The 26724-nt window shown below is 47.3% G+C and overlaps 1 protein-coding gene across 3 annotated transcripts in view; it reads left to right on the top strand.

The window, feature by feature from the left end:
• Window positions 1-26724, top strand: part of NCAN (neurocan) — a 388051-nt gene that overhangs the window by 185592 nt on the left and 175735 nt on the right. For 2 of the 3 annotated variants that reach the window (XM_069216521.1, XM_069216522.1), the window contains exons 5-7: window positions 3948-4075; window positions 8526-8819; window positions 15314-16867. In XM_069216521.1, coding sequence (XP_069072622.1) covers window positions 3948-4075; window positions 8526-8819; window positions 15314-16867 — 1976 coding nt within the window. The remainder of the gene's footprint in view (window positions 1-3947; window positions 4076-8525; window positions 8820-15313; window positions 16868-26724) is intronic. The other variant, XM_069216523.1, reaches the window with a different exon arrangement.

Genomic DNA, 26724 nt, shown 5'->3' with positions numbered 1-26724 from the left:
TGGAGTACTCTGCATGAGTGCTGCCCTTGAGTACTCTGCATGAGTGCTGCCCTTGAGTACTCTCCATGAGTGCTGCCCTTGAGTACTCTGCATGAGTGCTGCCCTTGAGTTCTCTCCATGAGTGCTGCCCTTGAGTACTCTCCATGAGTGCTGCCCTTGAGTACTCTTCATGAGTGCTGCCCTTGAGTACTCTTCATGAGTGCTGCCCTTGAGTACTCTTCATGAGTGCTGCCATTGAGTACTGTGCTTGAGTGCTGCCCTTGAGTTCTCTGCATGAGTGCTGCCCTTGAGTACTCTTCTTGAGTGCTATCCTTGAGTACTCTGCTTGAGTTCTGCCCTTAAGACCGGGGCTTGAGTGTCGCACTGGAGTACTCTGCATGAGTGCTGCCCTTGAGTACTCTGCATGAGTGCCGCCCTTGAGTACTCGTCATGAGTGCTGCCATTGAGTACTCTTCTTGAGTTCGGCTTTTGAGTGCTGTCCTTTGGTGCTGTCTGAGTGCTGTCATTGAGTACTGTGCTTGGGTGCTGTCTCTGAGTGCTGTGCTTGAGCACTGTGTTTGAGTGCCAGCCTTGAGTACTGTGCTTGAGTGCTGCCCTTGAGTACTCTGCTTGAGTACTGTCCTTGAGTGTAACCCTTGAGTACTCTCTTTGAGCGCTGTCATTGAGTACTCTGCTTGAGTGCTGTTGTTGAGAGCTGTTGTTGAGTGCTGCCCTTGAGTATTCTGCTGAGTGCTGTCCTTGAGTGTCGCCCATAAGTACTCTGCTTGAGAGCTGCCCTTGATTAGCCTGCATGAGTGCTGTCCTCGAGTACAGCCCCTGAGTACTGTTTTAGTGCTACCCTTGAGTACTGTGCTTGAGTGCTGTCCTTGAGTCCTGCTCTTGACTACTCTGCTTGATTGCTGCCCTTGAGTACTTTGCTTGAGTGTCGCACTGGAGCACTCTGCATGAGTGCTGCCCTTGAGTACTCTACATGAGTGCTGCCCTTGAGTACTCTACATGAGTGTTCTCCTTTGAGTACTCTTATTGAGTGCTACCCTTGAGTACTCTGCTTGAGTTCTGCCCTTAAGTACTGTGCTCGAGTGTCGCACTGGAGTACTCTGCATGAGTGCTGCCCTTGAGTACTCTTCATGAGTGCTGCCCTTGAGTACTCTTCATGAGTGCTGCCCTTGAGTACTCTTCTTGAGTGCTGCCCTTGAGTACTCTTCTTGAGTGCTGCCCTTGAGTACTCTTCTTGAGTGCTGCCCTTGAGTACTCTTCTTGAGTGCTGCCCTTGAGTACTCTTCTTGAGTGCAGCCCTTGAGTACTCTTCTTGAGTGCAGCCCTTGAGTACTCTTCTTGAGTGCTGCCCTTGAGTACTCTTCTTGAGTGCTACCCTTGAGTACTCTGCTTGAGTTCTGCCCTTAATTACTGTGCTTGAGTGTCGCCCTTGAGTACTCTTCATGAGTGCTGCCCTTGAGTACTCTTCATGAGTGCTGCCATTAAGTACTCTTCTTGAGTGCTACCCTTGAGTATTCTTCTTGAGTGCTGCCCTTGAGTACTGTGCTTGAGTGCTGCCCTTGAGTACTGTGCTTGAGTGCTGCCCTTGAGTACTGTGCTTGAGTGCTGCCCTTGAGTACTGTGCTTGAGTGCTGCCCTTGAGTACTCTTCTTGAGTGCTATCCTTGAGTACTCTGCTTGAGTTCTGCCCTTAAGACCGGGGCTTGAGTGTCGCACTGGAGTACTCTGCATGAGTGCCGCCCTTGAGTACTCTTCATGAGTGCTGCCATTGAGTACTCTTCTTGAGTGCGGCTTTTGAGTGCTGTCCTTTGGTGCTGTCTGAGTGCTGTCATTGAGTACCGTGCTTGGGTGCTGTCTCTGAGTGCCAGCCTTGAGTACTGTGCTTGAGTGCTGCCCTTAAGTACTCTGCTTGAGTATTGTCCTTTATTGTGATCCTTGAGTACTCTGTTTGAGAGCTGCCCTTGATTACTTTTCTTGACAGCTGCCCTTGAGTGCTTTTCTTGAGAGCTGCTCTTGTGTGCCCTGCCTGAGCTGCCCTTCGAGCACACTGCATGAGCACTGCCCTTGAGTACTCTTCTTGAGTGCTGTCCTTGAGTACTCTGCTTGAGTGCTGACTTTAAGTACTGTGCTTAAGTGTCACACTGGAGTACTCTGCATGAGTGCTGCCCTTGAGTACGCCACATGAGTGCTCCCATTAAGTACTCTTCTTGAGTGCTGCCCTTGAGACCTCTTTTTGAGTGCTGCCCTTGTGACCTCTTTTTGAGTGCTGCCCTTGAGTGCGGCTTTTGAGTGCTGTCCTTTGATGCTATCTGAGTGCTGCCCTTGAGTACTCTTTTTGAGTGCTGCCCTTGAGTGCGGCTTTTGAGTGCTGTCCTTTGATGCTGTCTGAGTGCTGCCCCCAAGTACTCTGCTTGTGTATTGTCCTTTATTGTGATCCTTGAGTACTCTGTTTGATAGCTGCCCTTGAGTACTCTGCCTGATAGCTGCCCTTGAGTACTCTGCCTGAGAGCTGCCCTTGAGTACTCTGCCTGAGAGCTGCCCTTGAGTACTCTGCCTGAGAGCTGCCCTTGAGTACTCTGCCTGAGAGCTGCCCTTGAGTACTGTGCTTGAGTGCTGCTCTTGAGTACTGTGCTTGAGTGCTGCTCTTGAGTACTGTGCATGAGTGCTGCCCTTAAGTACTCTGCTTGAGTATTGTCCTTCATTGTGATCCTTGAGTACTTTTCTTGAGAGCTGCCCTTGAGTACTTTTCTTGAGAGCTGCCCTTGAGTACTCTGCTTGAGAGCTTCCCTTGAGTACTCTGCTTGAGCTGCCCTTGAGTACTCTGCTTGAGCTGCCCTTGAGTACTCTGCTTGAGCTGCCCTTGAGTACTCTGCTTGAGAGCTGCCCTTGAGTACTCTGCTTGAGAGCTGCCCTTGAGTACTCTGCTTGAGTGCTGCCCGTGAGTGCTGTGCCTGATCACAACAGGGATGCAGAGTTCTCGAGCTCATGGTTTTAGAACACTGAATTTGATGTCCAGAGCTCAAATTGTGACTATTTGGGATTGTACTTTTTTAAAAAGTGGAAATGGTTCTTCAGAAATCATCTCTTTCTATGCCAAAAGCCGGTTGGCGCTAGGTTGGCACTAGGTTGGCACTTTTGGCAGTCATATAGCGGTCCTGCTGCAGAGATCTTTGTCACCGTATGACCTCCAGCTCATGGGAGCTCAGCCCTGGAAGCTGGGTCTATCATGAACATGGGAGAGCTTCGGTACCCAAAACACCAGTGCTTTGTAGTTGTAGCCAGATGGTAAGGATGTTTAACTTTGTAAGTGCTATCGGCCAGTGCTTTGAATGGCAGTATAAAAGCGCTGATACTCTGTATTCAGAGAGTATCTTTTCTCCAGGTTAGAGCTGGTACTTTCCCATTAAATGTATTGCAGCAGTACCAGTACTCTTCCATTAAACATACTGCACCCTGCTGAAAAGTGCTGGAACTCTTATTAAAATATTGCTATCTGCTGAGGCATGCAGAACTCTACCATTAGAGGTATTGCACTGTTACTGAGAAGTGTTGGTACTCTACATTTAAAGTGTTGCGCCCCTGCTGAGATGGGCCCGTACCCTCCCATTAAAAGTACTGCATGCCTGCTGAGAAGTGGTGGTACTCTACATTTACAGTACTGAACCCCTGCTGAGACGTGCAGTACTCTGCCATTAAAGGTATTGCACCCCTGCTGTGAAATGCACTTGCTTCTATTAAAGATATCGCCTGCAGCTGAGACGTGCAATAGTCTCCCTTCCAAATGAAGGAAGTGCAGGTACTGAGTACCTGACAGTACCTGCCAATTTAATCACTGCTGTCACCTAAACCTGATGCAGTGCACGAGCTGAAGTCTGCCTTCTGCCCAGAACTCTCCCTTTGGTCTAAGCTACTGATGCCTCATTCATTTGACACTTCTCGCTCTTCTCCTAGGTATCCAATCAGATCACCGCGGCCCGGTTGCTATGGAGACAGGAACAACCTTCCCGGGGTTAGAACTTATGGAGAACGGAACCTGGAGGAACTCTACGACGTCTACTGCTACGTCAAAGAGCTGAAGGGTATTGACGCACCTGTTTACTCCTTACTTTGGTTGCAATTACTTTGGAGAACCAGACACCCCTCAAATAATGTAGTTTTCTGGATACACCCCGTCCTTCGACTGTCCATCCCTTTTACTCTGCACCCAGATTCTGAGTACTCCTTACCAAGCACCCCCGGACTCCCACTGCACATCACTATTACTCCCAGGCTTACGTGGCCATCCCTCTCCTATCCCCAGACTCAACCTGCCCATGCTAGCACCCCCTGTTGAACAATGTTTGACCTCACAGGAGTACATTGACGCTACCTCAATCCGGCCTGTCCCCCACTGCACATGGGGGACATCTTCAAACCAGTTAAGATAGACTGAGATTATAAAATATATGTCAGTCTTGATATTTCAGATCACCCTCACTTTTCTGATCTTACACCGGTCACTCTAAAGGGGAAACTCATTCTTAGATTCAGTGTGGGGAGAGTTATGCTATGGATCCATAGGTCCTGAAGAAGGCCTGAGACCCTTTCTGGTCTCCTCAGTTAGGTAGAAACATGTTGACTCCCTTTATACGCAGGATTCAGTCTACCCATCTTACAACCCCAGACCCTGACTGCCCATCCCTTAATACTCCAGTCCGCAGCGTTATTATTCCATGAGAGCATGGGAGGTCAGGTACACGCCCTGGAAACCTTGCATTACTTGTCTGAAACAAGCAGTTTCAATTTCTCCCATCTCTAGCTCCTGTATTACTTAATTTCTAATTACACTTCACAAACTCCAGGTCAACTAATTCATTTCCTGACCGTGTTTGACTTACTGTACAATACCAGCGGTGACTCAATTAATACAGGATTGATTTCTGTTAGTAATTTTCAAGGCTGGATTAAACCAAGATTGATTTTTCTAATGAATTAAATAATGTTTCCCCATTTTTGCAGTGTACAACTTTCTGTGTATTTTTGTGTGTGCCTGATCGCATGAAGAGCAATTCTATTTGTGGTATTTATATTTGAGATTTTTCCAAAGTGCGACAAAACATCCTTCGGCTTCGCAGAGCTGATTCAAGGCTGGTTGACCGACAGGTAACTTAGAAACTGATGCATCAGAAATAAACTAATAAGTCCATAGCCATATTTTAAACAGTTGCCTAATTTGCACAAAGTTTTCCCCCTCCTGATAGTCAAAAGTAGCAAATTTTATAGGGACTTTGTGGCTACTGAAAATGTTGTGCCACCCAGAGCACCTGTTTGAGCATAGATTCTTCTACCAGGAGTTGTGTTGAAGACGTAAGATACAACGGTGGAACACCTGTTCCAGCCAATGGAGAGCCTGGTGGATATATAAGGGTTTATATATACAAACATAACAGGAGGGAACCCCTACCGAGCTTAGCCTATCTCTCCACTTGGCATCTGGACGGAGACTCTGTCGTAAAGCACCATTTGGAACCAGAGGGGATGAGATTCCTTTTAATACCACAGGGCAGTGGTTCCCAACCTTTGGACTTCTGTGGACCCCCACTTTATCATTAGTGGAGCCTGGGGACCCCCCACTGAGTCATTACTGAAAGCTGGGGATCTAATCTGTTGATATTATTTCATTTTCTAAGCAGTCGCGGACCCCCGGAGGAGACTTTGCGGACCCCGAGGGGACCCCGGACCACAGGTTGGGAACCACTGCATAGGGTGATCCCTTTGGGCTGTATGTAGGGAAAGGCTAAGCACGTAGGGGTTTCCCTCCTGTTGTTTTTGTCTGTTAGATGTTTGGGAAAGCGAGCAGACCCTGTACCACTTCTCGCGCCCTCCTCCTTGGAAGGTAGTATATGGTTTTATGAGCAGTGCACGTGCCTTGAATCCAGCTCTTTCATGAGCTGAACCAGTGCAGAGATCTCCACCCAAGCCCTGCAATAACGCATCTGGTCAGAGAGGTCCTACCAGGTGCCGCCTGCACAAGGATTTCACAAAGGCCCAGGGAGATAGAACTGCAATAATCTAATCTGCCTGAAATGGAAGCATTCTTGTTTACTAATTTATGTGGGAAACTAAAAAATTGGAGATCTTTTTCAGCAAATGTAGATGGAAAAAGCAGAGGTTTAGAACCACACTGAACCATCTTCTAATGACCGGTGGGTGCAGGATCCATAGTTTCTCTGAGACGTGTCGCTCGGCCGACACAGGTAAGGGCATCTCCAAGAACAGTGAGCAATGGCTTTCATTTGCCAGCATGAATATGTACAGGGATGGCAGGATCTCGGACTAGATCTATTTTAAAAGGGAAGCCTTAGCCAATGACAAAAGTCAGCTTTGGAGACTCAAAGCCGATGATCTTTGTTCCTCTCCATACCTGCACAGGGTACTGCTCCACCAAGAATTTTTTTTTTTTTTACATATGATTTCCTAATACACCCTTTCTTTGTTTTTATAAAGCATGGGGGAGACCTCCGTCCTTGTTCCCTCCTCCCTAAAATTGACCTGACGGCTCTCTGCACGGAGTGATGTCACAACAGATCTGGAAACCCATGTTGACGTCATCAAATGAACTTTCGATAATGGCTATTGTTGGTGATGGTTACAAATGCAGAACTGGGCGAGGCCACCTGTTTTTTTCTGTACACTTGATCACCCCATTTAGAGCCTTCCACAGTGATATCAGTGTATTTGGTGGGTGCAAAAGTAGGCAGGGTATTGAATAAGTAGAAAAATCCTTGTAAAATACCCTTCTCATATAGTCATCTTCTTGTATGTCGTTTCCGAAGATCTAAATTCCTACAAAGACAAATTCAATTCCGTTTAAAATCAATGTTTGTGGAAAATTGGGAATAACACAATCTTTGGTGTTTTAAATTTATTTTGGAAGTTTAAAAAAATAATTTTTAGTTATTCATGTTATTTGGGATTTGAAAAAGGTTGGAATTGTTCAAGGAAAGGACGGTGGAGCTATTTATGAATCAACGTCACCCCTTAGTAAAAGGGGACAGTTCTTCTTTCCAGAGCATGGTTAGATATGAAGGGTCTGTGGACGCCGAAACATGGCTGCTTGTCGGCATTCACGAATAACTCCACCTCCTCATTCCGGCCTCAAAGGGCTCAGAAATGTACTCCTTCCAAGGGCTGGTGCAACTCGCCTTCTTGGGTGGGAAGGAGAATATATCTCACCAGGATTTGCTATGGGTAAAAATATATCCCCAGTGCGAAAAAAATACAAAAACCAATGTGTACTTGCGTATGTGATACTGAGCGGAGTTCGGCGCTACCCAGAACTCCATGCAGCACGAATAAGATTCCCCTTGAATGTCATGTGACGTGCCAGAAATATTCATGAAAACCCTTTCTTTGTTCTCTTTTATGTTTGATATATTTGTTTGATATATAATTCACATATTTCTAGTTTATGTATGACTTGTCTGCTTTTTGTACAGTGCTCTGATACCCTTACGGGTCATGTTCACACTATATAAAACTCCTCAAATAAATAAATAGGCCTGTACCTGGCGTGGCTTTCCATGAGTATACCTGGGATAATATTTGTGGATTCCAAAAAGTCGCAAATCTATAGTTGCACATAGGTGTAAATCTTCAAAGGCAGATTTACCACTTTCTTTGTGAATCAGGCCCTAAATGTTTACGTCTTTTACAACATATATTAGCTAGAGTAAAAAAAAAAAAACGGAATTCCTCCTAACTTTGTATTTTTTTCATGACCTCCAAGCGATTTATCCTTTCAATTTGTCTAGACCAGTGGTTCCCAACCTTTGGTCGGGGACCCCTGGGGGTCCGTGAAGCCTTCTCAGGGGTCCGTGGCTCAGTGCTTAATTTGTGCTTGTTGTTTCCGGTGCTAAGCACCGGCACTTATTTGTGAGGGCCGGGGCTTATTCTTCTGCCTTAAGCATTTGCTGCGAGCAAAAGACACATATGGGAAAGACGGAAGAAGGAAAAACTAAAAGCGTCATAAAGGGAGAAAGTAGAAAGTTGCAGGATGAGCTGAAGGGGTAGGGGTGGCCGTAATGGATTGAAGAGGCCCGAGATGGCTTCAGGATTACGCTGCCTCAGTATTCAGTGCTGGCAGATTTAATTACAGCAGCCTCCTATTTAAGAGAAGGGCTTTGAGCACCGGCACCTCTTTATTTACAAATTAAGCACTGCCGTGACTGCTTAGAAAATTAAATAATATTAACAGGTTAGGTCCCCAGCTTTCAGTAATGACTCAGTGGGGGGGGTCCCCGGATTCTAATAATAATTCAGTGGGGGTCCCCGGGTTCCCGTAATGAGAAAGTGGGAGTCCATAGAAGTCAAAAGGTTGGGAACCAATGGTCTAGAGCAAAGCTTCTCTGTAAATTTAAGGCATGAAATAGCAGACAATAACTCCAGGGAAAAGTTTTAGCTTGCTTTTCCCTTAAGTTTTTTCTTAATGGCCATGGGGCTTCTTTTGTGTTTTTAATTTAATGGTGTTTCTTGCCTGCTTGTACCCAGGTACTGTCCGATTCGTTTCTCGACCCCGGAAGCAAACTTTTCTGGACGCCACTCTCTCCTGCCAAGCACAGGGGGGCACTCTGGCTACCGTGGGGCAGCTGTACCTCGCCTGGAAGGAAGGACTGGACCAGTGCGACCCCGGCTGGTTGGCCGACGGTAGCGTGCGCTACCCCATCACCACACCCCGGAAGAACTGCGGCGGAGACCTGCCCGGCGTGAGAACCGTCTACCAGTTCCCGAACCGGACGGGATTTCCAGATCCTAGGGAGAAGTTTGACGCCTACTGCTATCAAGGTACAGGATGGTCGATCCATGGTACCTTGGAAAAAGGGGAGTGTGGGAACAGTCCTTTCTATTTGTACTAATTGTATATGAATTTTCCCTGAATAGCCCCATTTTAATCCCATTTTAAATAGTTTGGGCACGTAAGAATACATAAAATAGTATTACAGGAGTACAACAAAACAACTTTGGAATACGTGCCAGTTACCCTGACGTATTGAGTTCCAAGCGCCAGTGTCGTAATGAAACTGGAGGGGGCCCCCTTGAAAGGACATGGAGGGCCCCGCCTCTGGACTGACTTAGGCTAGGTGCTGGTCTGAGGAGGCCCCCTGGGGCTCGGGGCTACCCCACACTGCAGGGGCTTCTTTACACCAGTGCCAAGAACATACTACAGACCTGTCAAGTTTCTCAGGTCCATTCTTGATGTGCTGCTCCAGTGCAGGTTTTTTCTTTGAATTCTAGGACTGTACTTTTGTCAATGCCACTATCAAACAGGACTACAATTCCCAGAATTCAAAGGAAGCAAGCATGTTTAATGCAGTGGGTCTCACGTTTGCTCAGGTTAGAGCTGTTAACATTGTAAATTCCTAACTGGATCTTTCTTGTCACTTCAATTGAAACTGAAAAGTAAAGTTGACATAAGCGAGCCGATTCAAAGCGCCATGGCTGCCATGAGCAGGATGGAGAGAGACGAAAGGAAAAAGTTCACTTGCACTCCAACTTATTGGCAGTTGTGCAGTTATCCATGTAAAAGGGTTGATGCCCCCTTGGAGCTCCATCAGTGTACCTCACTCCTGAACTGACATACTCCCGACCATCCTTTACCTGTAGGACTCCCTTGGAGCTCAGTCAGTACCTCACTCCTGAACTGAGATACTCCTGACTATCCTTTACCTGGAGGATGCCCCAAGGAGCTCTGCCGGCATACCTCACTCCTGAACTGAGATACTCCTGACTATCCTTTACCTGGAGGACCCCCACTCAGAGCTCTGTCAGTGTATCTCACTCCTGAACTGAGATACTCCTGCCTATCCTTTACCTGGAGAACCCCCTCGGAGCTCTGTCAGTGTACCTCCTTCTTGAACTGACATACTTCCACCTACCTCTACCTGTAGGACTCCCCTCAGAGCTCCGTCAGTGTACCTCACTCCTGAACTGAGATACTCCTGACTATCCTTTACCTGGAGGATTCCTTTGGAGCTCCGTCAGCGTACCTCACTCCTGAACTGACATACTCCTGACCATCCTTTACCTGTAGGATTCCCTTGGAGCTCCGTCAGTGTACCTCTCTCCTGAACTGACATACTCCTGCCTATCCTTTACCTGGAGGACCCCCTCAGAGTTCTGTCAATGCACCTCACTCCTGAACTGAGATACTCCTGACTATCCTTTGCCTGTAGGACTCCCCTCAGAGCTCTGTCATTGTACCTCTCTCCTGAACTGAGATACTGCTGACTATCCTTTACTTGGATGACCCCTCTAGTTCAGGAGTGAGGTACACTGACATCCAAGACTATCCTTTACTTGGATGTTAGTGTACCTCACTCCTGAACTGAGATACTCCTGCCTATCCTTTACCTGGAGAACCCCCTTAGAGCTCTGTCAGTGTACCTCAGTCCTGAACTGAGATACTCCTGACTATCCTTTACCTTGAGGACCCCCCTTGGAGCTCTCTCAGTGCACCTCACTCCTGAACTGAGATACTCCTGCCTATCCTTTACCTGGAGGACCCCTCAGAGCGCCGTCAGTGTACCTCACTCCTGATCTGAGATACTCCTGCCTGTCCTTTTTCTGGAGGACCCCCCTCGGAGCTCCATCAGTGTACCTCACTCCTGAACTGAGATACTCCTGACTATCCTTTATCTGGAGGACCCCCTCAGAGCTGTGGCTGTGTACATCACTCCTGAACTGAGATACTCCTGACTATCCTTTACCTGGAGGACCCCCTCAGAGCTCTGTCAGTGTACCTCCTGAACTCAACTGAGAGACTCCTGCCTATCCTCTACCTGGAGGACCCCCCTCGGAGCTCTGTCAGTGTACCTCACTCCTGAACTGACATACTCCTGCCTTTCCTCTACCTAGAGGACCCCTCGGAGCTCTGTCAGTGTACCTCACTCCTGAGCTGACATACTCCTGCCTTTCCACTACCTGGAGGACCCCCCTCGGAGCTCTGTCAGTGTACCTCAGCCCTGAACTGAGATACTCCTGCCTATCTTTTACCTGGAGGACCCCCCTCGGAGCTCTGTCAGTGTACCTCAGCCCTGAACTGAGATACTCCTGCCTATCTTTTACCTGGAGGACCCCTCGGAGCTCTGTCAGTGTACCTCACTCCTGAACTGAGATACTGCTGACTATCCTTTATTTGGATGACCCCTCTAGTTCAGGAGTGAGGTACACTGACATCCAAGACTATCCTTTACTTGGATTTCAGTGTACCTCACTCCTGAACTGAGATACTCCTGACTATCCCTTACCTGGAGGACCCCCCTCAGAGCTCTCTCAGTGCACCTGACTCCTGAACTGAGATACTCCTGCCTATCCTTTACCTCGAGGACCCCTTCGGACTCCGTCAGTGTACCTCACTCCTGAGCTGAGATTTTGTCGTCACTTTTAGGGAACCTCTCACAGTTCTCTGTGTGCCACTTTCCTGAACTGCAGAATATAATGTCTATTCTGCACAAGGAGTTCCCTCTCGGATTTCTTCCAGTATAAACCCCTCCCTGAGTATTGGTGCCCCCTAAATCCTGCCTGTTCTCTACCGAAAGGGACCCCTCAGAGGTCTGGCAGTGTGGATCTCGCCTGGACTGTGCTACATGGCCTGCCCTGAGTGAGATCCCTCACAGTACCTCCTTATGAACTGAGATCCCCTCTACCTCCTCAGAGCTCCGCAGTGTGTATCTATCCTGAGCTGCCCTCTGCAGGTTCTCTGTGTAGAAAGACAGCTCAGTGCCATTGCAGTGTAGGCCTCTCTTAGCTGCAGTTGTAACATTTCACCTCTAGGGGGCATTCTTTAGAGCGGAGTATGCGCATTGCTCAGCACCAGCCAGATAAGGTTCGTGCCATGAAATACACTCAGTGCACCGTCTCCTGAACTGACCATCCGCTTTGGGGCGGTGGGGGTCAGCTGGAGGGATCATCCTTCAAGAAGAAGGCCTGCAAATTAACGGGGGAGACGCAGGGCATATTGATTTATTTAAATCAATACGAATGTGCAGCGAGAACCTCCCCGATGAATATTTGATTGAGGAATTCATCAGATTAATGAATAATCCTCCTTTGATGGCCATGGTGAAGCGTCATGAATAATTCAGCAGGCGCGTCTGTGCGCTCCCAGGCCTCGCGCCAGGAGGCGGCGGCCACACATTAAAGAAGAAATAGAAAGAAAGACTTGTCCCAGGGCCAAATGGCCGCCTTGGGACCGAACCCGTTAAAGGGAGAGATTTAGCACACTTGCTAGGCCGCGCCTTCCAGAGGTCTCTGTTGCGCTCCGCAGAAATGCAGCAGACATATTTTATTAAGACTGAAAGAAGCAGGGCCTCAGGAAACTTCAGGTCTCTTACTGAAGATGCAATATTTCATAAATAGTCTCCCACCCCCTGCTCCAGGGCCGCCATCGGAAGGTAATGATGCACCGAGGGCATGGTTGTGAATCCAGGCAGCACGCCGGCCGGGCTCTTTCCCTAGATTAATGGTGTGTGCCGTGAGAGGTGTGGTCTGGGTCAGTGCTTAATTTGTGTTTGTTGTTTCCAGTGCTGAGCACTGGCACTTATTTTTGAGGGCCGGGGCTTATTCTTCAGCCTCAAGCATTTGCTGCGAGCAACAGATGGAGGAAGGGAAAAACGAAGAAGCGTCACAATGGGAGAAAGCAGAAAGCTGCAAGAGTGAGCTGAAGGGGCAAGGAGTGGCTGTAAATGGATTGAAGAGGTCCAAGAAGGCTTCAGGATTACGCCGCCCCAGTATTCCGTGTTCACACATTTAATTGCAGCAGCCACGTGTTTAAGAGGAAGGCTTTGGGCAACAGCACCTTTTTATTTACAAATTAAGCTCTTCTCTGGGAAAATAGCTTGGTGAATTGACACCCATAGCAGAACTGTAAACTGAGGTCAAAAATCTAGATTCCAAAAAGGCACTCTCAACCATCTTATCCTAGTAATGAGCATTGTGGAGTTTAATAATACCCAGTGTCACTATCCTCTAGTATGCAAGAAACGTGGCTTGTGCTGTGGGAGCCTGCGTTCTCCTCTGCCCCTTCAAAAAAGAGGCACAGTAGCCTTGAATCGCCTGCCCTCGCCTCAAGGAGTTTTTGAAAAGAGCACTCAGCCAAAAGTTGAACCTTTCACAAGAGCGCATGACATCCTGCATTTATCACATCTGCGGCTGTGGGTTTGACAAGGTATCTGGGCCAAGCACAAGTATTTGCCCAAGGCTTATCGGGCCCAAACACAAGCGTTGTCCCAAAAGAAAAAACCCAAGCTGTTCTTTTTCACTTACTGCCCATATTAGAAGGATCACGGATGCCCCATTATATAACATTGGCCCATGTATTTCTATGGGAGCAGTGAATCCAAACCTAAGCTGTCTGCAGCTGGCAAAAGAGGTACCACTCTAATGAATGTCTTAGCCGTATAGTGCCCAAAACGTTTCAACCACTCACCCCCAGTCACAGATGTGGGTTTAATCCATCAATTCTTTTGCTCACCATGCCACCTCAGTTTGGACCCAGCCATATGCAAATCAGTCTTGACCCTGCTCCCCATGGGAACAGTCCAGCCCGACCTGCCAGGCCAGGTCCTCCCTGGACCGGAAGGAAACAAGCATCCTAGGACCGGTTTCAGGGTATTACCCTTCATCAGCCAAGCTAGCTTGAATCCAATGGCACAGTGGGCAAGGGACCCATGTCCGGGCATACCCTTGCCACTTAGGGCGCGCAAGGCAACATCACAAAATAAAATGATGGACGGAGTGCCGAAACGTTTCAACCACTCACCCCCAGTCACAGATCTGGGTTTAATCCATCAATTCTTTTGCTCACCATGCCACCCCAGTTTGGACCCAGCCATATGCAAATCAGTCTTGACCCTGCTCCTGTATTCAGTTGCCCCTATGTTTGATACCACCGTTCAGTTGCCCCATAATTATATGTCCATTATTCATGGTCCCAGTGTGCGGCTAATGCCTGTACTCTTTTTAACTGATTTGCTCCATCATGATCTGTCCCAAAATACACTTCTCCATTCCAGGTTATTGCCCCCATTCCATACCCCTATAGCTCATCCTTCAGAAGTTTGAGCCTTAATGTGGGAAATCTCTGAGCTCCCCACAGCGTGGCGCTGCCCACACCTGCTGTTGGACACGAAACAGACATAGGGATCGGAAGTGACCTCAGTGACAGATGTGAATGAAGACCCCCCCATGCTCACCTGGGCACTGGCCCACCTTCCAATGGGCACAAAGTAACACATGCATACGTCCCGCTGGTCGCGTGCAGATTAACTTCAGATCATAAGGGCTAGAAAATTGCAGGCTCCTCCCCCAGTGAGGAGTTTGCAAAACTATTGTTAAGTTGACGAATTTAAATGTTTACATATTAAAGTCACATATATTGGCTGGTCATTTTCTTTGCATTAATCCTCAGTTTGCAGAAATTCCTTAAACTACCTACATTCAGTTAGGTTTTCTGATAAACAGTCTATGCCAAATGCTTTTTATTTTCTCCACATGTGTAATCGTTTGTATAGTTTTTCTGTGTCAAGCGATATTTCTACACAAGTTATGGCCCTCATTACGATCTCGGCGGGGAAACTCGCTGAGATTGCCGCTGACGGTCAACAGAAGACCACCAGCGCGCAGAACCCCCCGCCGGCCACATTACGAAGTTCCAGCTGGGCCGGCGGGCGGAAACAGTGTTTCTGCCACCCGGCCCAGCTGGATGCAGGGCCTGAACATTGGAGCCGGTGGCAATGTGTAAGTGTGGCGGGTGCAGCAGCACCCGTCACGCATTTCACTGCTCGTAAATTGGGCAGTGAAATGCGCGATGGGGCTGTGCATGGGGGCTCCTGCACTGCCCATGCTAAGTGCATGGGCAGTGCAGGGGGCTCCAGGGGAGCACTGAGTCACTCATTCCTCCAGCCTTTCCATGGCGGTGTAAAGGCCAGGGAAAGCCTGGTGGAATCAGACTGATTATCCGGTGGGCAGTACTGCCCTGTCGGATCAGAAACGCCGCCAGGCTGCCTGGTGGCAGGAGCCTGGCGGTTGTGGTGTTTCATCCATGGCGGTTCTGCCATGTACATTATATATGGCGGTCTGGACCGCCATGCCGGTGGCACAAATTACCGCCAGCATGGCAGTCCAGACTGCCATGTTCGTAATGACCGCCAATTATTTTTTTTCTTAATTCAAAGTGCTCATTTTCTCCATGTAAAGCGCTCTGACAACCTTAAAACCTTGGTGCCTGCTCAACAAAACCACAAATAAATGTATTTTCTCACGTTCTTTTCTGTCTTTAGCTGATTCATCCTCCACGGTAAATGCTCTGTCGGTGAAGGATGAGGCATGGTGGTCTCCTGAACAAAGTGAGACAAACCCAGAGATTGAGTGGCCGGAAGAGGAACTCGAAAGCTCGATGCCGCAGTACAGCACCCACTTTGGAAGCAACAATGCCCTAAACGAAGACGATTTAGTACCTTCTACAGCAGGAAACAGCTTGTTCCGCCAGCAGGTTGGCGACCTGATTGCCTCGATGGGTTCCGAGGTGGTCAAGAGGAACGCCTCAGCCTCTTTCTCCAAGCCGTCCTTCGTGCAGGACGAGCAGCTGCAAGAAGAAGCTGATGCGAGCTTCCAGTCGACCCCTGAAGCTGATCTCCAAGAAGAATCGCACAAAGGCGAGCTGCTGTCCATGGGTGGAGTCCTTGAAAGTGACGTGGGCAGCTCATCCCCACCTTCAAACCTGTTGAATGTGGTGGAACAGCCAGACAAAGATGTGAATTTCCAGGGATCCCAGGAAGCTGCCCTCTCAGAGGAAACAGAGAAAAATGAAGGAGACAACTTAATATCTTTAGACATACGGAGGGAAATGTCAGCACCCTCCACCACCACATCCTCAGTCCTATTTCACGCACAGGACGAGCAACCAGAAACCAGCTTCCAAACTGAGGATGTTAGGTCACCAGGAGAACAGCTTGTTCCTGAAGTAAGTTTGACCCCATCTGAGCAAGTGGTGGTTCCAGAAGAATCGGACCAAGAAGAAGACCAAGTTGGTGCCCCATTCGGAAGGTCTCAATTTAACCCCAAATCAGAAATCTCAGATGTTGCTATCGCTGAAGACAGCAGGAAGGCTGCTGACGACTCCTTGAATGTGGTGGACCAGCCTCACCGGCTCAGAGGGGACAGCTGGGAAGGCGTCCACGAACAGATGGATTTCATGGCTGACTCTTCTGAAGATGTACGCGACTCAACCCTAGCAACAGAAGTTGGTCTAAGTGTAGAAAGGAATAAACCAGTTTCTGATGGGGGTAAACCTGCAAGGCACTCCAGATGGCCCTTACCAGCATCAAATGACTCTTCAGGTGCTCCGGAAGAGACTGTATTGGACATTTCACCATCAGGCCCATCTGCTAATACTCTAACACTGCTTACTCATGAAAGATCTTCTGAGGTGGACGTGAAAACCCCTCAAGATCTAACTGGGTTTACAGCATCCCCTTCTAATCAGTCACCCACCGATGTGACCTCCTACGACCCCAGTGAGCCCACTGCTATGTACGAATCTGCACAACTATATGCAGAGGAGGAAGAGAATCCCTTCATGGCAGAGGAAAGTACTGACCCAAAGAGAACACACGGAAAAAAGTTCCAAGAAGAGGAAACCCAGACAAACCAACAGAAAGAGGATACTTTTAAGCCACAGTTCAGTTCTGAGGGGCACGTATCTGAGGATGAGGTAGTCCACGAAGATGAAACCACAACTCGGCCAAACCAAGAAGTCCACAAAGCCAACCACCACAGACAGATTCAACCCCAAGATCTGTTCTACAACAGGAGCACAGCAGAGCCGAGACACGGTAAGCAAATCTATGCACCCATTGCCTGGTGACTGCCTGGAATTGGCAGCCTGTTGGAAGGTACATATAATGTTTTATGAACACTTAGACTATTTATTGGCATAACTCCCACGTAGTATCTGGTGGCACGGTCAGCACAGTAAGGGCACGGTGACCAGCACGTCCCCGATGCACAAAGACTTTGTCAGCCATAAACGTATACATACCACCAACAATGGCTCCATTTACACCTGCCAGGATTTCATGGAATTATTCGTGGCAGGTGTAAATGATATCACTACTGTGGATGAAAATCTGCAGTAACCGGTGCAAGAGTACCTCGAACTTTTATGAACACCCACAAACCTGTAAGTCAGCGGACATTCACAGACCCCCAACTCAACTGTTTCCCACTCTGGAAATTGTCAGAGATTTACTTCTGCAAAGGGTTGAAATTAACTCCGAGGGTGTCTAGGGCAGCTGATGGCATCCAGAGTTGGAGGGGGTGTAGGGGAAGAGCTTTCTCCACAGGGAAGAGTCTCCACAGGGAAATATATGTTCCCGTTGAGGAAAAAGGCAAAGGAGAAATATGCACTTGGTCACCGAGCTGTGCGCCTCCGGGCGGAGCTGTTCGCTGTTCACAGTTCTGCATAGGAGAATGGGAGCTCAGTAAACATCTCTTATGGCGTTCCTGTTAGTGCGCCTGGAAGCCTGTGCCCGGTGTGTCTTACCACACCCTAGGATTTCTCTAGTGTGGTTGTATCTTCAGACCCCCCACAGGTGTCTGAGTGAGTTTACCACACAATTCACCCACGTTTCCCATGTTCTGACCTGCTTTGCATGCGTAAATTCCTCTACGACGTACCTGGAGGAATTCTTGGAGATAAAAAACCAGGTTGTTGTAAAGTTTGTGACGAGTTATAGAATCGAATCAGGTGCCATCGCCGGGTGATGGAGTCAAACGCTGGGATTGGATCCATACGTAGCAGAATGGCTGATTATCTGACTGTGTGAGTGGATCGTCCCTGGGAGGGGTGTGCACCTCTCCTTTGTGTGACTGGATGGGGACTTACAGGGAAAGGGTTTGTGTGACTCCATGTTTCTCTAAAGCCCAGATTTCTGTTGGTTTTCACTCACACAGGGGCCCTGGCTCGGTATTTTATTGCATCACAAACAGTACAATAAATGATTTCTCCTTTGCATGTGAAAGTCCCCAGCTCTCGTCACAAACACAGAAAAGTATATTTTGCGGATTCTGCACAGCTGAAAGCTTCCACGGGATGGGGTAAACCTCTTGCAGGGAGCTGTTTCCTCGGGGAATCAGTGATATAATATAATCCCTTTTTCAGTTCTGCATAAATCAACATTTTTGTTGGACGCGGCAGGCTTTTTCTCGTCTTGTAATATGGGAATTTCAAACAAAAGGATATTTAATTTTGAATCATTTCTATGCTCGACACGTTTAGGCTGTTGCGGGGGCGGGAGAGGGGCGGAGAAGTAAATAGCGCTTGCAGAGCGATGCAAGACCATGGTGCTTGCTGATAACAAGCGTTAGTGTCACCGGCGCCTTTGTTGTGCAGGGAGCTCATGCACAGAGGAGTACACATGGCGACAGAGAGAGGCCTTTAAAGGGGTGTCCAAGGACAGCAAGAGGGAATGCTCACCAGTCATTCCCTGCTTGAGAGCTCTGTTCCCGCCCCACCAGGGTTTGTTTCCTGTATATCACCATACATACAGACCCCAACTTTCTTTTTTTTTTAAACCCCCAAATTGCTTTTTAAGGGCGAGCGCAAAGCGCTCCGTCACCTGTAGTAATCTCTTTGGGCTTCCAAGCACGCCCATGTCACTTTCATTGGTCCGTGGGCTTGCCTTTTAAAATCCGCTTGCTTTCATTTGTGGAAGGCCTGCATAGGTCATGCCTTTTCCGGTGTTTAGCCCACCTACACAGCACCGCTAAACTACTGAAAACATACGAGGCTCGATGTTTTCAGCCTGGTGTCTGGACTACTTTCTCTGGTTATTTTCCATACAGCGCGATCGCTCTGGGGTTTACATAGCACGATCGCGCTTGTTTTTTTTCGTTTTCAATTTCAGCGAGATCGCGCTGCATTTTACATAGCGCGATTGCGGTGCTTTTTTTTTTTGTTTTAATTTGTGTGGCAAGAAAACTCCGGTTAGGAGTTTACAACGCTAATAGCTCTAACTCGAGCAAATGCGTGACCCGTTGCATTGAAAATGCTTGTTTTTAAGGTGTCTCCTGCGAAAAATCTCCTCTTCTTCAATGTAAGTCAATGGGAAGAATCAATTTCCACAATTTTTCTTCTTTCAAAATCTCCCTCTTACCAGCTTCAAAATGTTGGCATTTACGTATGAGAAACTCCGGCTGAGTGCATCGTGCAAAACATTGCAACCAGTGCCCACCCTTCAGGCAACAGAGAAGGAACTGTGATGCAGTGGCGTGAGAGGAGCACGACCAATCACCTCTACCGTGCACAGGTAACAGTACTGCTGGCATCTGCAGGAAAAGAAACACAGTCATTAACTTTACTGGAAAAAGCACAGCCGCCCTTCAACTCACCTCTCTTGTATGTCCAAGTGAAAAGCAAAGCTACAGAGACTTGACAGGATAAAGGAAATGTAAGCACTGACCCCACCAGGGAAAAGCAACTCAATCCTCTCCCCTCTCATCCCTTCTCCCACAAAATCAGACAAACCACCGAAGCAGAAAGCATTCACACTGCACCCCACCGAAGACATGGAGTGATCTCCCTCTACAAATTAGAGCCTCCTCCCCGCTTCTCGAGTTCTGCAAGAAGCTGATGACTTAGCTCTTCATATAAGAACCTTGGGGACCGCAAACCTACACACATGCCCAAGCGCCTGGATACCCTTTTGGGTGATTAGTGTGCTATACAAATCAATACAACATAACACAGCTTGAGCTCCACAAGCAAAGGTAATGCACCTCAGGCAAGAACAGAGTAACTATGACCCCCACTGAACACAGGAAAAACAGAGCAAACCCAGATGTGCCAGGTAAAAGCAACATAGATTTAAAAGCAACCAGCCTCTGACCCCAATTATTGACTACAGTGATCAGGTACCAAAACAATCCCCCTCCCCGAGGTGTGCCGAACCGAGACCGAAGGACAGAGGAGACTGGTGAAGTAAGAGACATCAGTGGAGGAAGAGTCAAAGAGAATTCCCACTCCCTTTCTATGCCAATTTTGTTTGAAGATGAGCTGGTAGCCATGGCAACCTTCTTTTGGCAAGCATTAACGTCCCGCCAAATTAGAGCCCATTACATCCCTTCTTGTCATAACATTCACCGAACAGAGACTGAGTCTTCAAAGGGGAGCGCAGACGGGTAATTGCATCTGATTTCAGCTCAGGAATAATTCATGATCTTCCGCTCCGGCTCAGAAGGGGTGTTTGGTCACCACGCTCTTTGCACACATGAAAGAAGATATGGCTTCCACGGTGCCCTCTTGTTGGCACCATCAATTCCGCTGGAGGGACGCGGTGGTGCTGGGGGGGAGGGTGGTTCGTTGCTCTCTGGGCACAATTCAACCTTTCGCATGGATGGAGGCCATCTTGGATTGGGCTCTGGGCCCACAACATGCAATTCAGGGTAAACTGACAGACGGCAGTTGCTTTGAGTTAAATGAATCATTAAGCATGGGGTGCCAGGCTACTTCACTGCAACTGAGGTCTCAGAATCAAATCTGGTGCAACGTCAACATGACCATCAAGTTTATTTATTCGTTTAATCTGCACACAAAAAAGCTCAGCTTCATTACTGACATGCAGTTAGACTATTGACACAGAGAAATTGTTAAAGAGTTAGATATTGTATTGAAGAATTTGTATAGTGCTTCGAGCCTGGAGGAGCCCATGAAGCATTCCAGTTTGTACCAGGTTCATGGGTACCCTTTGGCAGAGTGTCAGATGTTAAATGTCCCGTATGGGAGATGATAGTTGAGCGGCGTGAGTTTCATAGACCTGTTTCAAACGTAACAGTGCCTGTTCAAAAACATTATTTAAAAGTAATGGGTAAAATTAATAAAATTAATTAAAAGTAATTTAATTATATATAAATAAAAAAGTTTAAATACTTTGTAACAAGTAATAAATATGTCTTGTTTGTAGACTTGTTTTCACATTAAATTAAATAGATTTATACTTTTAAATATTTTGAATAATTTAATTTAATGTGACAATATTTCATGTAGGTTCATGTTCAAAGTCCCTGCGTCCGTTATTTTCTGGGTAAGATGTTGCACTATCAGTGGTTGGCCATGTGTGGCGTCTGTTTGGGTCCCTTTTGACTGTAGTAGTTTTAAAAGTGCAGTTTGTGAATAGCAATGGCCTCTTGTGCCGACGGATGTCTCTTCCCTCTTAAATACCTTCTTAAGCCTCACTTAAACCCCCACTTCACTTCTCCCTGAAACCCACTTTGTACTAAGTACGCCCAATTTTTCAACCATTTCCACTGGCCCCTCCCACATTTACTGCTAAGAGGTGAAATTGCATGTGCGAGGATCTCCCCATTGACATCACTGGAGATAGATATACGCGTGCACGTTTTTGGGTAGCATTTTGTAGCACTTTAGCTAGTATTACTCAATGTACCACAGAATGCAGTTTGTGAATGGGCCCAACTGGGGCCTACGTTGTGGCGCATTAAGCATGATGTGCACTGGAGAAGCAGCGGGGTAGACACAGTCGCTCATACACACTTCCCAACTCGGAGCTGCTCAACCGAGTCCTGGGATTAAGCGGGTGTGAGGAGCCAGGTCTTTAGTCCTCTTGGGGATTCAAGGCGATTGTCGACGCTTCTCACTCATGCCTCAATCAGATCTTCATGCTTATCCATCTGGACGAAGAATGGACATCTGCCACTTTCTGGTGTTTTAAGGGGCAAGAGAGGGACCAAGCTGGAACCCAACGTATTGTTTGGAGGTAAGTGTGGAGTTTGCGTTTAAGGAAGAGTGGGCCAGTTCCAGAGATTGCGTTAGAGGCGCTACAGATACCCACCCGCAGCCAGTGTAATGATACTAGGACGTTGCGATGTGAGTATGTATTACAGGTCGAGAAGGTGTCTGGCTCATGCATTCTGAATTCTGTCTGGTTATCAAACTATTTGAATTGACGGGTCGGGTTGCAAGATAATTCACAGACTGGAGGCTGCACGGTGGGTCTGTGACAAGTACGATGAGGTTGTAGTGGAAGATTAAGTGAGAATTTGGTTACTGGTTTCCTTATTGGGAAACCAAGTGGAAGAGAAGTTGGCGGAATGGGCGGTGGTGTCTGGTAGGTACGGAGAGGGTTTGGGTAGGCCGCTGGGTAGTTAATTTTCACTGATGGTGAATCTGCGATGAGAGACTGAGAGGCTCTGGCGGGCAGGCTGTAATGAACACTCAACTGAGGAGTGCAAGACTGACTGGCCGTAAGGTTGATGGCACAGCCCAGGTGAGACAAGTGGACTCTGGGGTGCTGTGTCCATGGGGCTCTCTAGAAGCAATTCATGGAACCAGTTCTCTCCACCAACCATGGAAAGACGGCTATCTATGATGACCAGTCACATGGTCTCCCTGTCTACCCGGAACTCCCTAAGCAAAAAGATGCCACAACTTCCCAAGTTCATAAACAACTGCTCAAAGGGGCCTTCAAAAACATAGCTAAGCCAGAGGTATGCAGAGATGTTCATCTATACGTCATAGCTAGCCAGGATTTGTCCATGAACATTAAAAAGAATCTTGAGACCTTTCTTTGGCACTTGGTCCAACTGGTGCCCTCCGTTGCATTTCAGTGATGATGTGTGTCTTCGCCTGTATATCAGTGCCATGAGGTGCCCTCCCTGGTTCCAGTTTGTAATCAACCCTAATTGGTGGACTTAACAACTGGCGTTTTCCCTTTTCTCTACATTGTGATTGGTGAACAACTTCTTCATAACTTGGGGAGACCGGCATCTGCCTCTTAAGTACTGATTGGTGGCCTTTCTATGCCTCTTCCTTCTAATTTGTTACGGACACAGCTTCTGGATGCCACCTATTGACTTTGCCCTAAATCAGTGAGAATTTGTTGTTTTTTTTGGAGAATAAATGTGACTTTTTCCCGGCCTCTAATTGGTTGCCTAGCTACAGACAGGCCCTAAAGAGGCAGCCACTTCCCAGGTTGCAAAAAGCAAACTTATTGTATTATTTAACATAGGTGAACAACTTTCCTTCTCAAGAAACACTCTAGTCTTTTAAATCTGTGGCTTTTCCTTAAGCAAAGCACCACTTTTTACCTGGAATCCCCATTTTCATGTGACTGTGGTTTGGGAGAAAAGTGACCAAAATTACCCACAAGTGCTGGAGCAATTTCATATTTTCAGGAGCTCCGCATGAGTTAAATTTCCACACAATAAATTTCAGTGGGATTGATTTGCATAGTCAGTGGTTATTCTGAAAGTCTGGGATGATCCTGACCCTAGATGGACCGATATTTGACACACATGATCCACTTCCAATGGCGTCTTCGAAATGAAAGAAAGCGCCGCGGCGACAGCCCCAGCGCCGTGCGGCGGATCTATGGCAAATTGCAGTTAATTAACATAACAGGATTACAAGCCTGTTCTCAACTAATAAAAAAGCCACTACCAGAACATTTTGATGAATTGTTTTGCTGTAAATCAATAAACGGACGCACAGATCTCCAACCTTCCGTTAATATTTTTTTCTTCTGGCCTTGCTTTGACCCGCAGCATAAATAATTTATACCTGTGCAGCTGTGCTATTTTTTTCAATACTTCTCTCCGATGTGCAAGGACAGTGGAAAGCGCCAGACTTGGTCTGTGTGCTCTGCTAATCCTGGCAAATGAAAACAGGATGATGATCAAATATTGGAATTGGGAAAGCCACATGTTCCCATTGAGCTAATTACAAGCGCGCTAAGTGGCATTAATGTCGGAAGATTAGGGCAACAGAAGAGTGAGACACCGGCGAGACCAAAGAAATATCGCTGAGGGCAGCAAGTGTGTTTGACTTCCATTTGTAGTTGGCGCTCAATGAGATCCATAGATTGCAGCGGGAATTGGCGCTCAACGAGATCCATAGATTGCAGCGGGAATTGGCGCTCAACGAGATCCATAGATTGCAGCGTTTGGCGCTCAACGAGATCCATAGATTGCAGCGGGAAGATCATCTTGATCAACAGCAAATCGTAAGCAACTCAAAGAAGATAACTGGAAAGCGGTCCAACGTGGCCACCAGTGGAGCGCCCTTTACTGGAAAGAGCCCACTCTGTCATGGGCAGATCCTGAGTTCCCACAGTCGTGCAGAAAGGAGAAGTCTTGAATCCGGGAAACAACACTTGACAATTCTCATAGAATGGAAAGTTGGAGGCCTTTCCCGAAGTGCCTACGCATTGAAGATGTTATTGAAGTCTCACGCATTAGTGGCCTCTTACGGGTTATAATACAAATGGATCTAACAACATAGTCATCTACTGTGTCATGGTGGACTACCGCTGCATCTATATTTGGACAATAGCCTCACTCCTTAGCCGTTTGAGGTTTTCTGTTGACTTGAAACATATCTTACCCATCCATCAGCTCTTTGATGCACAGTATTTTGGTCTGCAGACAGCACATGATTCTAATGTGGGCACAAACCTTTGAAGTCATCAGTGACAAGGCAGAGTGGGAAATGGCTGAGAGAGGAAGTAGAGAAGAATTTTTTGGGTCACCACAGGATACCAACAAGATGGTCCATCAGAGCTCGGGCAAAACTAAACACAGGCCTTGCATTGGCAAGTGAAAGGAAGTGTCTCATTAACATGAGGTGCCTGGGGTGAAGCACGCATTACAGAGACACTAGAAGCATGTACGGGAAACATTATGGGGCGAGTGAGAAGATCTCAGTCTGCAATGGGTTGGGTATCTGATCCGGTATAGTTTGTAGAAGTTGTGTTGCAGGTGCCAGTTTGGGGTAGTTGAACTCTGCTTTGGGTTTTTTAGTAGCTGTGTTTTATGTATGATCCTTGGACCTTTTCCTGAAATCTGCATTTTTAAATAATATTGGACATACCAAAGCTTTAAACGTCTTTCATCCACTCCTGTTGTGCATGCAACATTAGATCTTGTTAACTCCTCTGGGATGAACTTGCAACTTTTATTTTTCTTTACAGGAAAGTATGCAACATCTACGAATAGGTTACATTCTCACTGCCAGCCGCTTAGGGGCAAGTCTGACGCCCCAGTCAGCCCATAACCTCTTGACTTTTGGCAGTCAGTGGCACCTGCCACGCACCATCTCAGTGCCACTTTACTAACACCTCGCTTGTTTCTGGAGTAGTTCCACGTGTCTGCAAAAGGGAATAGTAAAGTTTCTGCTTAACAAGCCCAAGCTAAACTTGAATGACTTACAGAACTGTGGGCCCATTTCACCTCTCCTCCTTCTTTTGCCAAACTCATGGAATAACATTTGGCAAAACAGTTGGCCAGCTTGCAATGCCAGGAATGGTCTTAACACAAACAAGGAGTCGGGGATAGGAGAAGAACCAAACCCCATACTGTCTCCACAGAAGCGAAACCATACGCACAGGAAGTATGGGGTATGGGTGTTGTAACCACTGGCAATAAGTTTACCTTGGACCCTTCTATCTCAAACTTTGAGACTTGTTTTGTATGCTGCAAAAAGCTATGTGGAAGGGGAAAATGTCCTTTACGGACTAGGTGGTCTCACACACTATGTAGTTTCTTGCTTCATCATATGACCACCAGGTGACTGACTAGGTGTTTTTATATGTCCCGTAGCACAACTGGATCCCACATCTATCCAGATAACTTTAATTTCTGCACTCCTTCCGAGGTCTTTTAACGGTGAGGTTGAGTCCGTCCAGGTGGCATTGTCCTACCCAGATGGGGCTAGGTGGTCATATGATGAAGCAAGACAGTACATAGTGTGGGAGGCCACCTAGTCCGTAAAGGGAATTTTCCCCTACCACATAGCTTTTTGCAGCATACAAAACAAGTCTCAAAGTTTGAGATAAAAGGGTCCAAGGAAAACTTATTGCCAGTGGTTACAACACCAATGCCCCATACTTCCTGTGCATATGGATGCCAGGAATGGTGCCAGAGAAAGCATTGAAGAGATTTCGGTGGATACCTTCGATAAACCTGGTTCTAGTAGGGATCAGGGTGATGACACAGGTCGAGGCTTCTGCATCTTCAACCACATTTGATATAGTCAATCATAATATTCTGACTGGCCGTGTAGGTGCTGCTGGGTTAACTGGTCCAGCGCTGGTGGATTCAACCTTTTCCCGGTCACTGGAAACCAGCAGCATTTCCCCCCTTTTCACTATGCTAACCCAATCTCTCTGGCGGTGTACCTCAGGTTTTGGTTCTCTTCTATTTTACTCAACCTCTGTGTTCAGCTTCTGCTTATGCACACGGTTTAGATTCCAAGCACTCTTATGCCGATAGCACCCAGCTGTTGCTCAAATTCATCCTCAAACTTCTGGCCATGTTGTGTGACTGAGAGTGTACCTCATCAGCATCCATTGTTAGATAGGTTCTGAGGATCTTACATCAAACACCGGTAAAACCTAGATTCTCAATGTTGGAAGATACCTGATGGTCTGGTCTTGCTGAGTGACTGGTTGTCTGTGCATTCTGCCAAACCCGGTCTCTAGAGACAAAAATCGTGCCATCATTTCTTTGAAAAGATCCAGGCTTTTGAAGCCCAGTCCATAGTGGTCTTGCTGAGTGACTGGTTGTCTGTGCATTCTGCCAAACCCGGTCTCTAGAGACAAAAATCGTGCCATCATTTCTTTGAAAAGATCCAGGCTTTTGAAGCCCAGTCCATAGGGTTTGATCATCCTTCTTGGTG

Source organism: Pleurodeles waltl, chromosome 12 (assembly GCF_031143425.1).
Source record: "Pleurodeles waltl isolate 20211129_DDA chromosome 12, aPleWal1.hap1.20221129, whole genome shotgun sequence".
NCBI classification, from domain to species: Eukaryota; Metazoa; Chordata; class Amphibia; order Caudata; family Salamandridae; genus Pleurodeles; species Pleurodeles waltl.
This window is presented reverse-complemented; position numbering and strand designations above follow the sequence as displayed.